At 45.3% G+C, this 13,476-nt stretch overlaps 1 protein-coding gene across 1 annotated transcript; it reads right to left on the bottom strand.

The window, feature by feature from the left end:
- Nucleotides 1-665: 665 nt before the first annotated feature.
- sox4b (SRY-box transcription factor 4b) lies at nt 666-6,200 on the bottom strand. Its single transcript, XM_035629645.2, has one exon. It carries the CDS (start codon nt 4,929-4,931, stop codon nt 3,597-3,599), a length of 1,335 nt encoding a protein of 444 aa, XP_035485538.2. The 5' UTR covers nt 4,932-6,200; the 3' UTR covers nt 666-3,596.
- Nucleotides 6,201-13,476: the final 7,276 nt, after the last annotated feature.

Raw genomic sequence — 13,476 nt, forward strand, 5'->3', positions numbered from 1 at the left:
TTCGTAGCTTATAGTGATCGGCTTTCCAAAAGCTTGGTGGGTCATTTACAGTCAGAGTAGAAGAGGGTGTTGTGTTGTTTGTGCAGACATGGTCAATACTTTGCATAATGTGGACAATTTGAAACATAACTAAAATTTCTGTTGATTGGAAAGTTTGAAAGTAACCAAACGATGCTAAATAAAGCCAGTTGATTTTGTCCTCACTCTGCAGTACCCCAAAATAGTTTTACTGTCCTCAATAAGTGTGGGTGATTTATAGGTTTGGATGGAGTGGATTTACCAAAAACAGTCCACATTTATCGGTTATTCAATATTAACCAATTTGGGGGACCAGTCCATATAGTGAAGTTTGGTATTAGTTGTCCTTTTTTTTGTCTTTCTTTTTTTTTTTTTTTAGAAAGAGCTGTGTTGTCATAATAAATGGAACAGTTACTAACTAAACAGCTGTTGCAGTCGTGGGCTGAGTCAGAAGCTTTGGTGGGATCTTTATCAGAGCAATGCCAAAAGATGGAGGACATGTATACTACCACAAACAGTGGTAATGATAAATGGGAGTTGATATTAAGCATTTCCATCTTAATTATGAGATATTGATTTTTGTGACTATCAGCTTTTTAAAAGATTTTTTTTTTAAACATTCCAAAATCAAGAACAGAGTTGTAGAGTTTCAGTTCCAGCTGATATTTATTATCCTTCCTTGAAAAAGTTCTGTACACAAGTTTATATCAACAATCTGACAGGCAGTGAATGGACACAATTTTAGCTGGCATGAGTCGCCCCTCCCCTTTCTCTGAGTCTCAAAAAAAGGGGTGGGTCCTTTGTTTATGGCATGATTAGAGACAATAAATGATAATTCTACACAGCATATTGCACAGGATGGATGAAAAATAAAGTTAATATATTTAAAAATGCTTTTATATATTTATAAAAAAAAAGAGTCCTGAACTGACCACCTTAAATGTAAGTAAGGATGTGTAAAAGATAGCAGTTCTAGACAGTGCCTGTCCTCGATAGCAACAACATACATAAACACACAATCTTTTTGCTTTATGATACAGTCAAATATACAAAGATCGAGTTCACGTTTCGTCGTTTTTTCCTCTTTTTTTTCCTTTTTTTTCTGAAAAACACAACAGCTAATAACCTGAATCTGAAATACAAATGCTATTCACCATGCCATAAAGATACTAAAACAATTATTAGCTAAGGTTAGCCGACAAGTAGAAAAGATTATATATTCAAATACAATGAGAAACGCAGTACAAGTAGGTGTTTGCGGAACTCAAGTCAGAAATTTGAATATGCTTGATGTCATCATCCTTGTTTGCTTGCTATATTGATAGCCTGTTCAATCCAGTGGTTGATTGGCAAATCTGACATCAATCAATGAAAACATCAAGAAATAAGTCAAATTTAAAGCTACAATCTCCTCGTTTGTTGTCGTAGGCAAGATATCTGACAGGAAATGAAAAGAAAAGAAAGAAACCAAGTGGCTGCTCGAGATAGTGACACTGTTAAACCCACAGGGTCCACGGGAATAGCCTCTAGAAATAATGTGTTCCTGTGTCTTTAAGGAGCCTGCAGACTAGCACTGTAAACGTAGAAGGTAGGCTGATACAAAGACTGGTGCTGCCTTCAAGTGCTGTCGGAAATGTCGCAATTGCATTCTCGTAACTGGGTCGTTGAGTATCTCATGCCCGTACTGATGACACAGAATGTTCACGGATTGTGCATCAAAGATGTCTCGTCAGCACTCGCTGGTTAAAGTCAATGGAACTTTTGCCAAATTAGTGAGTCAAAACACCAATTCCATACCTGATTTGCGTTGTCTCCTTTGCTCGGTCACTTAAGTAAAAAGAAGGTTGGTGCATTTACTTTTTTTTTTTTTTTTAAATTAAACAATAGGCAACATAGTGATTTAAGGTGTGTTTTGCTGGCTGTCCTTACAAAAGCAGTTGAACAGGCAACAAAAAGTCATACGTATATGAGAACCATGAGATTGTGTGCCACGAGAACTTGAAGGCAGCATGAAAACCAGCCTGCCGGGGTATTAAAAATGAGGAAATCCAATACAGCTGTATTAGGCTACACACACTGGATTGTTGACTCCCCCATTTTCTATATAGATTTGTACAAAAATACACTGAGAAAATAATCAAACTGTTTTCCTCTCTTTTAAGTGTCCAAAAAGTGTGTACATTTAAATATAAAAAACAAATCAAAAAGTTGTGTGTTTTTAAAACTCTAGCCCTTCGCCTGAGAAGGAAATGTGACAGACAGACATACAAAACAACCGTGTAAGGAGAAAAACAAACAGATTCGATCATGTGTACAAGAAATAAAAAAAGAATGATCAAGTCAAAAACGCTTGGCCCAGTATATAAATACAACATCCCATATAAAATGGCATCTGAATATATGTACAAAACAAAGTTCAGAGGATGAAAAAAAGAAGAAAATCGGTGAGGATTTCTCTAGAAGTATCATCGGAAATCGACACTAAAGAATTTTGGTCCTGAATCGTAGAGAGACGCGAGTATAAAGTTCAGCACAGATTTGAAGTTGCGTTTGAATCCTGAAAGTTTGGAACATTACAACAGCTGGTGATTATTTTCTTAACGAAAGAGAGAGAGAAGAACCGAAGCGAGCGCCACCTATCCATTTAAATAATCCTAATACTATTTTTAAACTGCTCGACAGTCCGACAGAAAATCTCAGCACAAGATAGGAACAAAGTTAGGCGATTCATGCTTTACAAGTTTTTTTGCTTTTGAGAAAATATCCGACTTGTAAAAAAAAACAAAAACAAAAAAACATCGACCCACCTCGGTTTCATTGGAGGAGGAGGAGGGGGGGGGGTCCTTTCGTTGACACACCACAATAATAATTAAAAAAAAAGTATCGCACGGCAGTCAGTCCTATTTCTGTACCGTTCTTAGTGGCGACGTTCACTTGGCGATTGGTTCAAAAAGTTTTGAAATGTCCCTTTTTCTTTTCTTTTTTTCTAGCTCGGCAACAATATTGATGAACTGAGCGGCGGGAGGACCGCGTTAACGTGCAAATCAATCACAGTTGAGTTCAGTTCAAAAGAACCAAAAAAAAAAACAACATTTGTTAAAGAAAGTTCAGGACTTGAAGCGTTTCACAACCAGGAAACCCTCCTGCCCCCCCACACACACCACCACCACCACCACTCGCGTCTCCCCATGTTTTTGCAACTCCCTCCACGTTCGCGGTTTGTCCCACGGTCCACGAAGCATCCAGAGGGGGGGGGGGGGGGGGGAAAGTAGCTTTCACCCAACAAACAACAACAACAAAAAAGCACGTTGTTCGCTTTTTTCAAAGTTTTAACTTTCCAGGGACTTGCAGCACTTCGCCTCTGTGGTGGGACTGAGAGGGGGCCGGGTTGGGGGTGGGGGGGTAGTTTCAGTGGGTCTTTTCTAGCGTGGCGTTAGAACACGAACTAGTTCACCCACTGTACCTGAACCCCCCTCGATTCTGTTTGGCGGTCGTGTTCTTTTTCTTTTCGCTGTGTTGCCGTTTTTTCTTTTTCTCTTTTTTTTTCTTGCCGCGTGTCTGTTCTTGGCCGCGGCCACTCAGTACGTGAACACCAGGTTGGAGATGGTGGACTCCAGCCAGTCCCCGGAGATCATCTCGCTGACCTCGGGCGTGCAGTAGTCGGGGAACTCGAAGTGCGAGCCGCCGGAGCCGGACTCAAAGTTCAAATCCAAGTCCCTGTCCAGCGTCGACGAGCCGAAGCTGCCCAGCGACATGCCGTCGAAGCTGGGGCTCGGGTTGATGTCGAGCAGGTCGTCCTCGAACTCCTCGTCCTCCGAGGAGGAGGAGGAGGACGAGGACGAGGAGTTCGAGGAGCGGGACGAGGCGCAGGAGTGGGACCCGGAGGGGGTCGGCGAGGACGCCCGCCGACTGCTGTACGTGTGCCCGCCGTGGCGCTCCGAGGAGCCGCCCAGGCTGCCGCCGCCGCCGCCCAGGCTGCTGCTGCTGCTGCCGCCGCCGGGGGACTCCGCTCCCTCCTCCCGGCCGCTGGCCGCGTCCTCGTACAGGCTGAGCGGGTCGCTCGACTCCGCCGAGCTGCTGAGCGTCGGGCTGGCCGGCACCGCGACGGAGGACGCGGGGCTGACGCTCATGCCGGCCGCGCCGTTGCCGAACACGTAGACCCGCCGGGGCTTCTTGCCGTCCGGTATCTGCTTGGCCGCCGAGGAGGAGGAGGAGGAGGAGGAGGAGGAGGAGGCGGCGGCGGATTTGGACTTGTACAGGGACGTGTGGTGGTGGTGCTGGTGGTGCTCTGCCGGGTGCAGCTCGGGGGCGAACGGGGACGCTTTGGTGCTGCTGCTGCTCCCGAAAGGGGATTTGTGGGGTTTGCTGCTGCTGCTGCTGCTGGAGGACTTGGACGAGGGTCCGTTCTTCCTCGAAGATGAGGAGGACTTGCTGCTGGTGCTGGAGCTGCTGCTGACCCTCTCCCCCTTGTCCCCGCCGGGCTTCGACGCGCTCGACTTCACCTTCTTCCTCGGCCGGTACTTGTAGTCGGGGTAGTCCGCCATGTGCTTCAGCCGGAGCCGCTCCGCCTCCCGGATGAACGGGATCTTGTCGCTGTCCCGGAGCAGCTTCCACCGCTTCCCCAGCCGCTTGGAGATCTCGGCGTTGTGCATGTCCGGCGACTGCTCCATGATCTTCCTCCGCTCGATCTGCGACCACACCATGAACGCGTTCATGGGCCTCTTGATGTGGCCGCTCGGGGTCTTGCACCACGCCGGGTTCTCCCCGGCGGTCGAGGAGGCGGCGGAGCCCGGCGAGAGCGGCGACGCGGCCGGGTCCAGGTCCATGCACGCCCCGGAGTCGGAGCTCGAGTCGCCGGCGAAGAAGGAGAGCGCCTCGGCGGTGCTCTCCGCGTGGCTCATCTTCTGCACCATGCTGCCCCGCTTAGACCGAGGGAGAGCGGTGTCCTCGTTCCTTCTCTCCCTCTCCCCGCGGTCCTCCGGCTCACTTTAAAGCAAACTCAGCTATTTCTGGTCTCCTCCCCGCCTCCACCCCCCCACCCCGAACTCTCTTCACAGTTGGAGCTGAGTGGAGGAAAAAAAAAAAGGACAGAAAAAGCTCAAGAAATAATTCTCTCCTGAGGTAAACTCGGCAACAGCTCGGTCCAGAGTAGCCCTTGAAAGGCCACGGGAAAAAAAGTTTAATTTCCAGGGGTCTGTAGGTGTTGAGACAACGCGGGGAGTGTAGCCCCCTCTCCTCTCTGTGTGTGACCCTGTTATCAGTCTCTTCCGTCTGTGTTATAAAATCAATTCAGCCGTGTGGGGACTGAACACCGTCTGTGCGGCAGCGGGCAGCGCGCGGACTCTGTGCCACACTGCGCGCTCCGGCACTTGGAGACGGCTCCCGAGTACAGTGTGTAGAGTAAGTGCTTGTCTCTGCATCAACTCTGTCCCCTCTGCTAGAAACAAAAGCCATGCATGCTGCGGAGGAGGAGGTGGACAAGAAGAAGAAGACGAAGAAGAAAAAAAAAAAAGAAACCTAGAGCGAGTTACACTGTCCGCTTTCCATCTGCAGACCTGCAGTTGAGTTTCAAGCAGCCCTCTAGACCCGGCCCCCCCTTGCCTGCATTTATCCCTTCCCGAGATACAACGGCGATAAAAATCCACCAATGGGACGCTGTCGCTAGCCTGCCTCGGCGCCAAAGCCACGCCCCCTTCTGCCCCGATTGGCCAAAAATGGAATCTAATAATAATCAGCGCGTGCAATGAGGAGCCTCGTGTCTGACCTCATTCCAGAATACAACAAGAAACTTCAATTTTTTTTAAAGAGACACTGGCTTATGTTATGAACCCCCCCCCCTTTTTTTTCTACTCCGTTGAACCACCAGCCCATGTGTGGACCATTAACATACAGCTATACGGGGACCTGAGTGTACTGTGCCATATGGAAACTTTAACACCGAGTTTGTACCACTATGTTGCCAAGGTAATACTGATTACAAGAAATATACACTGTGATATTGACCTTATTTTTCTGCCAGCTGTTGGCGTTATGAATGGCGCGCACCTCTATGTCTGACAGTGAAATATCTGGCACCACAAAACTTGTCAGCGCTGATGTAGTGTAATGTACTTAATATTCATAATGAATCCAAGATGTTGTAGGGAGTAAAAAACACTTCATCTAAAAAGGCACACAAAAAAACAGCATGGTGTTGTTTCTATCTTTCTCAGTAAAAAAAAAAAGAGGGGGCTTTTTTAAAAATAAGAATTGATACAGCTGAGATCTGATTTAACAGGCTGCCTGTCTGGGATTATAGGTGGTCGCTGACCGAGGAGGTCGTGTTTCATCGAAGTCGCAGCAAAAAACTAGAGCACGTTCAACAGGTGACCGTCTCTTCACTGAGCGCGTCACGAACAGGGAAGTGTCTCTTGGACACATCCTGATCGTTGGGCTGGTGGTGTGAGAAAAGGCTCCGAGCCAGAGCTGCGTAAGCTCCGCGCTTTCACCTCTCTCTCTCTCTGTGTGTGTGTGTGTGTGTGTGTGTGTGTGTGTCTCTCTCTCTCTCTCTCTGTGTGTGTGTGTCTCTCTCTCTCTCTCTGTGTGTGTGTGTGTGTGTCTCTCTCTCTGTGTGTGTGTGTGTGTGTGTGTGTGTGTGTGTCTCTCTGTGTGTGTGTGTGTGTGTGTGTGTGTGTGTGTGTGTGTGTGTCTCTCTCTCTCTGTGTGTGTGTTTGTGTGTGTGTGTGTGCGTGTGTGTGTGCGTGTGTGTGTGTCTCTCTCTACGAGGCGGGGATGGGCGGTCTTTTGTCACATAACACACATCGAGCCAACCCCTCTCTCCCCACTCCAGCACACCAGACTGAGGTAAGAGAGGGAGGCAAGGGAATCAGGCGACCAAGCCTGCAGGAGCACAAACACATCCGAATAGACATCAACTGTGATGTGTGTATATATATATTTACAATTTATAATTTTTTTTCCGAGTAGAGTGACACAAACAAGACAGAAAAAATACGGCACAGCGCTTTTGCATACAAGGTATAACTTTTGCGCACGGACGTTTTACTAGATGCAAGTTGTGTTAAAAAAAAAAAAAATCATTCATAATCTCTAATGTCAATGAAGCCTTTCATTGTTTCTCAGTTAAAAGGGACACGTGTAAAATCGCAACCACGTTATGCTCAAGTGTCAACTTTAAGCTTATAATTATTGCCAAAACAAATTCTTATTCTAATTCTGTTATTACGTTTGACTTTTGGCGGGAAGAACAAAAAAAACAAAACAGTTTTATATAAGAACCTCCAGCTTCCCCACTAAAATAACGAGTATTTTTTACCTACTACGCCTTTGAATCAGTCGTGAGTTCCAACAAATGAGAGGAGGGACGACGAGAGGCACAAGCAGCAGGCACAGTAGATGAAACGAAGGGCTGGAGTGGGAGCGAGCTGCTGCGGCGTCGCTAGATGGCGTCGCTGAGCCGGTGAGGACTCCACTCGGCTGTGTTGCAGAGAATTTAGGAGAGGGTAACAGAGATCAGACCGAGCAGACAGGATAGTTACATGGGGTGAATTACATAATGTCTCTGTGAGATAGGGAGGCATCCAAACCATACTCTGTGTGTGTGTGTGTACGTGTGTGTGAATGTGTGTGTGTACGTGAGTACGAGACTGTGTGTGTGTGTGTGTACGTGTGTGACTGTGTACGTGAGTACGAGACTGTGTGTGTGTGTACGTGTGTGACTGTGTGTGTGTGTGTGCGTGTGTGACTGTGTGTGTGTGTGTACGTGAGTACGAGACTGTGTGTGTGTGTGTACGTGTGTGACTGTGTGTGTGTGTGAGTACGAGACTGTGTGTGTGTGTGTGTGTACGTGTGTGACTGTGTGTGTGTGTGTGTGTGTGTGTACGAGACTGTGTGTGTACGTGTGTTAAATATGAATGCCGTGACTGTGGTAAGGTAGAGCAGCACGTTGGAGTTGGGAAGAATGAGCTCCGACTGAAATCAGTCACCTCTGTAATGATTTCAGCTTCCAAGAGCACACGTTTCCGCACACGAGAATGCCATCCAAATATGAAATGAATTGGAGATGAAAAAGGCAAGTGAGTCTTTGTGTGTGTGTGTGTGTGTGCGTGCGTGCGTGCGTGCGTGCGTAAGAGAGATGGTCAGATGCTCTGTATCTAAATGAAAGGAGAGTCAGAGGTGACTTGGATCACCACTGGGAAATTAGTATGAAAGTACAGTCACCAACATTACTGGATGCAATTCACTGGGTACAATTATATTCAATATGGCCTCATATCTGCAGTGCATCCAAGTAAAGCAACGGGTAATTGGGCTCCAATTTGTGTGTTCATGGAGCAGAACTGCGATGGAAATAAGAGTGTTAACTCATAAACCCGCGCGGCTCCTCAATGCCATTCTAATAAGGAACCGCGAGAAGGTGTAAAAGCACGTAGGTCTCTGCTTTAGGACTAAGACCTCAGAAAATAGTTCTTTAAATCTTAACGCCCCAATTGGAATGTGTTGGGGTCAGTATGAACAGACAGTAAAAATGATCACAAACACACTGTATGTCCCTGCAGTATCACTTTAAAATGATCCTCTTCAGACCCTTTTCCTCTTAGCAACAAACTTTTGGAATCTCAGTGCACCTGGAGTGACAGCTGGCAGGCTTTTTTAAACTCACACCTTATTCAGTAACGTGAACAGGTGTCCTCAGCTCTATTCTGTTCAATTCTATTCTATTCTATAACCCACAGATAAATAAGACCTTTCACCTAGTTTTGGCTTCATAGTTCACTTGAATACACATCTTTTTCTTGGCTGCCCACACTTCTCTGTCTCTTTCTTTCTCTCCGTCTCCCCCCTCCCTCTCCCTCTCTCTCTCTCTCTCAGTGCACACATTAGTATGCCACACACACACACACACACACACACACACACACACACACACACACACACACACACACACACACACACACACACACACACACACACACGCACACGCACGCACGCACACGCACACGACCTGAAAGGATAAGTAGTGCATTCAAACTTTCCCCTCGCTTTCTCTGTCTGTCTCTTTTACTGCTATTGTTCCAGTGAGGTGCAGCTGCCACGCGAGTTGGAGTGGGTCGCGTGCCAACCCTAATCTCAACAGGTGTTCTTTTGGGTGCCCCCTCACCTCACCCCACCCCCTCCGTTTCTTTGTCTGTCCTCTCGCTCCCTCTCCCTCTCTCCCTCTCTCCCTCTATCGCTCTCTCGCTCTCCTCCCCCACGTACTTAAGTTTACAAACTGCTCTCTCACCCCAACTCAGTTTGGCTTATCAGAATGACAGTAAATAAGCACAATGTGTGAGTAGTATCAAAATATGGGAAAATTAGCCCAACAAATGGTTTATACCTTACCAAACTGTACGCACCACACATATAATATACTACACTCTACAACTTAATTATCATTTTACATTTCATCCTGAATGAATGTGTTCAAAGTGAAATACAGATAGTGATGACACAGACTTACTAATGAATACAATGTGCTACTTAAATGGCAGTGAGAGCTTTTCTTCAAGAAAATATAGATTAATTTGCTTTGTCTGAGAGCGTGTCAAACTCTTGGTGTGAGAATTTTATTTTGGTAAAGAACTTGATCCCATCTTTGTATAGGCTGTAGTGTAGCAGAAAGTCTCTCTCCCTCTCTATCTCCTTCTTCTTTCTGTCTTTACTGGCTCCTGTGGTTTCTCTCTCTCTCTGTCTCTTGCTCTTTGCCACTGCTTGCCACCGCTCAGCTCTGTCTCCCTACAGTTTAGCTCAGTTCGTTTTATTGGCATGAAAGTTGGATGAAGAGTGTTGCCAAAGCACCCCCATCTCTCTCTCTTTTCTCTCCCCATCTCTCCCTCTCAAGATGAATCTGATCTGAGGTCATCTGTTATTCAGAACACTGACACCATATGGCCAGCCACCCACTCAGAGTACATCCAGTCAGTTTCATGAAAACTTAAAATCTTCCCATATTAAGTATTTATGGAGCAGTATATTGACCGGCTGTCACAAACCCTGCTTAGAGTTAAGCCTGCTCAAACCTTGAATCATAACCAGTTGATCACTAAAAAAGATGTTGCCCTGAAAAGGCAACATTTAAAAGATGATGCTAAAGACAAATGGCTGTCCTGACATAAATAACATGTAGAGATGGAAATGGAAATGAAATCAAACCATCAAATGGGCGTTGTTTGTGATATTGTAATGAGAAACTTTTTGGCAATTGAAACAGAAATGTCTGACAATGTCATCTGGCAAGCCTAAAGAAAAATCAACAGTTATATTTACAACTGATAGCAACCAGTAACAACTGACATATTCTGCTATCCAGCCATAACCTCTACTGCAAATAAAAGCATGATGATTCATTCACTCCCTTGGGCAGACCCTTTAAAAAATTGCCCCTTGTAACTGTTGTGGTATTGAAGATACAAAGAGGTGATTCACCATCCTGAGGGGTTCAAGTAATTTAAAGGGTTAGGGGTAAGTTTTATTGTTTCATTCCGTTTCATGGGGCTGAATGAACTCCTGTCTCTTCAAGCATCCCGAAGATGACACCACCTGTAAAGCTCCTGATTACTTTCGCTGAATTCGTTTTCACTGCCTCACAGGCTGTGCACAGAATGGCAAGATATACTGTAACATGCCAGTCATATGTGCATATGCACACAGGTTACATGCAAATTACTATGTTTTACAACGTTTTAAAACTGAAACGGTCCCCGTCCACATGGGCGTTTTAGCTCTGTATCAGTATTAATCTCTGTCCATACTAACATACCCGACAACGTATAGATCACGCGACCCTTCATGTTCACTGAGCATGTTGGTGCAGGTGTAAACAGGAAGCAGACTGTCTACTCTGCAGTTGCTCACTTAGTTACAGAAAATACTGTGAACATGAAACAACAATGGTGAAAAGTAAGACGAGGGATTTCCTAAAGCTGTTACTGTCACCAACATTTTGCATTCACTGCTGGTAGTCGAGTTGTGACTGATAAGAGCCAATCAGGAAGCGAATGCGGGTGACTGCGTCATCGTTTCCAAACGTCTCAGTTTTTGCCCCTCCATACTATAACACAGCCCCCGGAGCTTTCAAACTAAAATGGGGCCAGCACATTTTCCAAACTTCGCCGTTCTAGGCGCTCAAAAACTACACGAGTGGTGTGGACGTGATGTGCAAACGTAGCAGCAGGTGATGCATTTTAAAACTAAGAAATAGTAATCTGCATGGTTATTTGGCAACAGTTTTTCTGCTTGGCTCCACAAGAGTCAGTCAAGATAACCCGTGGGTGAGGTGAGGTGCGTATCATCACACTTTGACAACGCATGCCCCTCACATTAGAGAAATCAGACGGTCCACGTGCCTGCATCCTTCAGTGGCTGTACAGGGACGTGATCAGCGGAAAGAGAAGGCCTTCATATACGAGGGCTGTGGAGGATTACAGATGGTGGCGTGAATCAAATATTTTTTTTACTCTATGGTAAAATGGCTTCCATGCAATTCGAGGTTGACAACAGCATGGAATTGAAACATACAAACAAAACCAAAACCAAAAGGGGTTTGTGGGTTTGGATGCACGGTGCGAACGGTGATAAACACTCACGCCAAAATTGCAATGGACCATTAGGTTACCCCTACTGCTGCTGTCCGCCCACTGTGGCGCACGCACGGAAAAAATAAACACTCTATGAAAACATTATGCACCCCTATGACAAAAGGGCCCACGGCATGTATCACTAAACTACAGTACACACAATTAAGCTCTTTGATTTATTATATTTTTACCGTCATCAAAGTCAATGTTCACTAGAGTCAGTCTTTTACAACCCTACGACGGACAGATGGCCGGTTACTGTATATATGAAATGTATTTATTCAGTCGTATTTCTAAAGCTTTGTTTGAACAGGTGTTTTCAGGTACAGATACAGACAAAGATGCAGACATAGACACACTCTCCCTCTCTCTCTCTCTCTCTTTCTCTCTCCCTCTCTTTCTCTCTCTCTCTCTCTCTCTCCTTCTCTCTCTCTCTCCTTCTCTCTCTCTCTCTCTGCAGTCAAAGTCTTATCTTATCCAGAAAGAGCAGCTGCAAAGTGTGACCCAAGCTTAGCTGTTAATGATTGGTGGGGTGTGTTTGGGAGTAAGTGTGTGTGTGTGTGTGTGTGTGCGCATGTATACTTTCTTTACCCTCACAATTCCTCCTCTTTCTCAACTGACAAGAGCTCATTATTAGTGGTGTAGCTTTGATTTGTGAAGTTCAGCAAGGTGAATTTGAACATCTGTCGCATTTCAAGGTTGTTTCTGTAGGGGAGAGCAAACACAGGCAGGGCTTAACTATCATGGTAGTGATTAAGTGAACACACACACACACACACACACACACACACACACACACACAGTCAGCAGGTGAATGGTGAAGTGACAAACCAATGTGTAAGATCACTGCATTAATTATCAAATATTTCTTGTATTTGCACAGTGTTATGAGCTCAAATGATGTCATCTGAATTGATTTATCAATTTGAGAGAATACTGTGCTTTATGTGTGTGCAAATGCACATTTCATTATGATATTGTTCAAAAAGCCTTACACAAAGTTGTTGCATCAGTGGGTCTGTACATTATGCACACCTGTGACATGTGTAATTTAACTACAATCTATATTTATTTCAAATTTGTCTTGTTGTATTGCAATTGACTGTACGAGTGTTACTGATATAGTGTCCAACTTTATATGTATTTTACCATTACCTCAATAAAATATTGTGTAATCTTATGAACGTATTAATGACTATTTGGTGATTCTTGGATTTGGGTCCTTGAAGGGTGTCACTGGGATATAATGAACAGGTTGTAGCAGAGTCTAAAACCCTCAAGCACCTGGCAATGGAAGTGTATTCTCAGTGTCAGTTAACAGCAAATCCACCTCATGTAACACATGCATATTACAGTATAAAGTACTTCACACATTTGCCATGTGACCTTCAACGTGCCACAGTATGTGACACTATGACCTCTGTCATTGAAGTCGACAATTGGTCAGAGCAGAGACTACTTCCGTCTGCCGTGCGACGTTGTAGAGTTATTTGAATCAGAATGAATGCACCACTTTGTGCCTATTCACATAGATTTATGTATTTATGTGCATTTACCTGAGTTCATCTGTATATTTGATATTTGAATGTGTGTGTGTGTGTGTCTGCATGTCATTGTGCATGCTCATCTGTGTCTGTGTGTGTGTGTGTGTGTGTGTGTGTGTGTGTCCAGTCAGAGGTGACCAGTTGTCATTGAGCTCTGACAGAAACCAGGTATCAGAGAGACATGGTGTCACCTTGTCACATCCAACCTTTACTCCTGGGAGGTCGTGTGTGTGTGTGTGTGTGTGTGTGTGTGTGTGTGTGTGTGTGTGTGTGTGTGTCTGTGTGTGTGTGTGTGT

The sequence above is a fragment of the Scophthalmus maximus genome, chromosome 1 (genome assembly GCF_022379125.1).
Source record: "Scophthalmus maximus strain ysfricsl-2021 chromosome 1, ASM2237912v1, whole genome shotgun sequence".
NCBI classification, from domain to species: Eukaryota; Metazoa; Chordata; class Actinopteri; order Pleuronectiformes; family Scophthalmidae; genus Scophthalmus; species Scophthalmus maximus.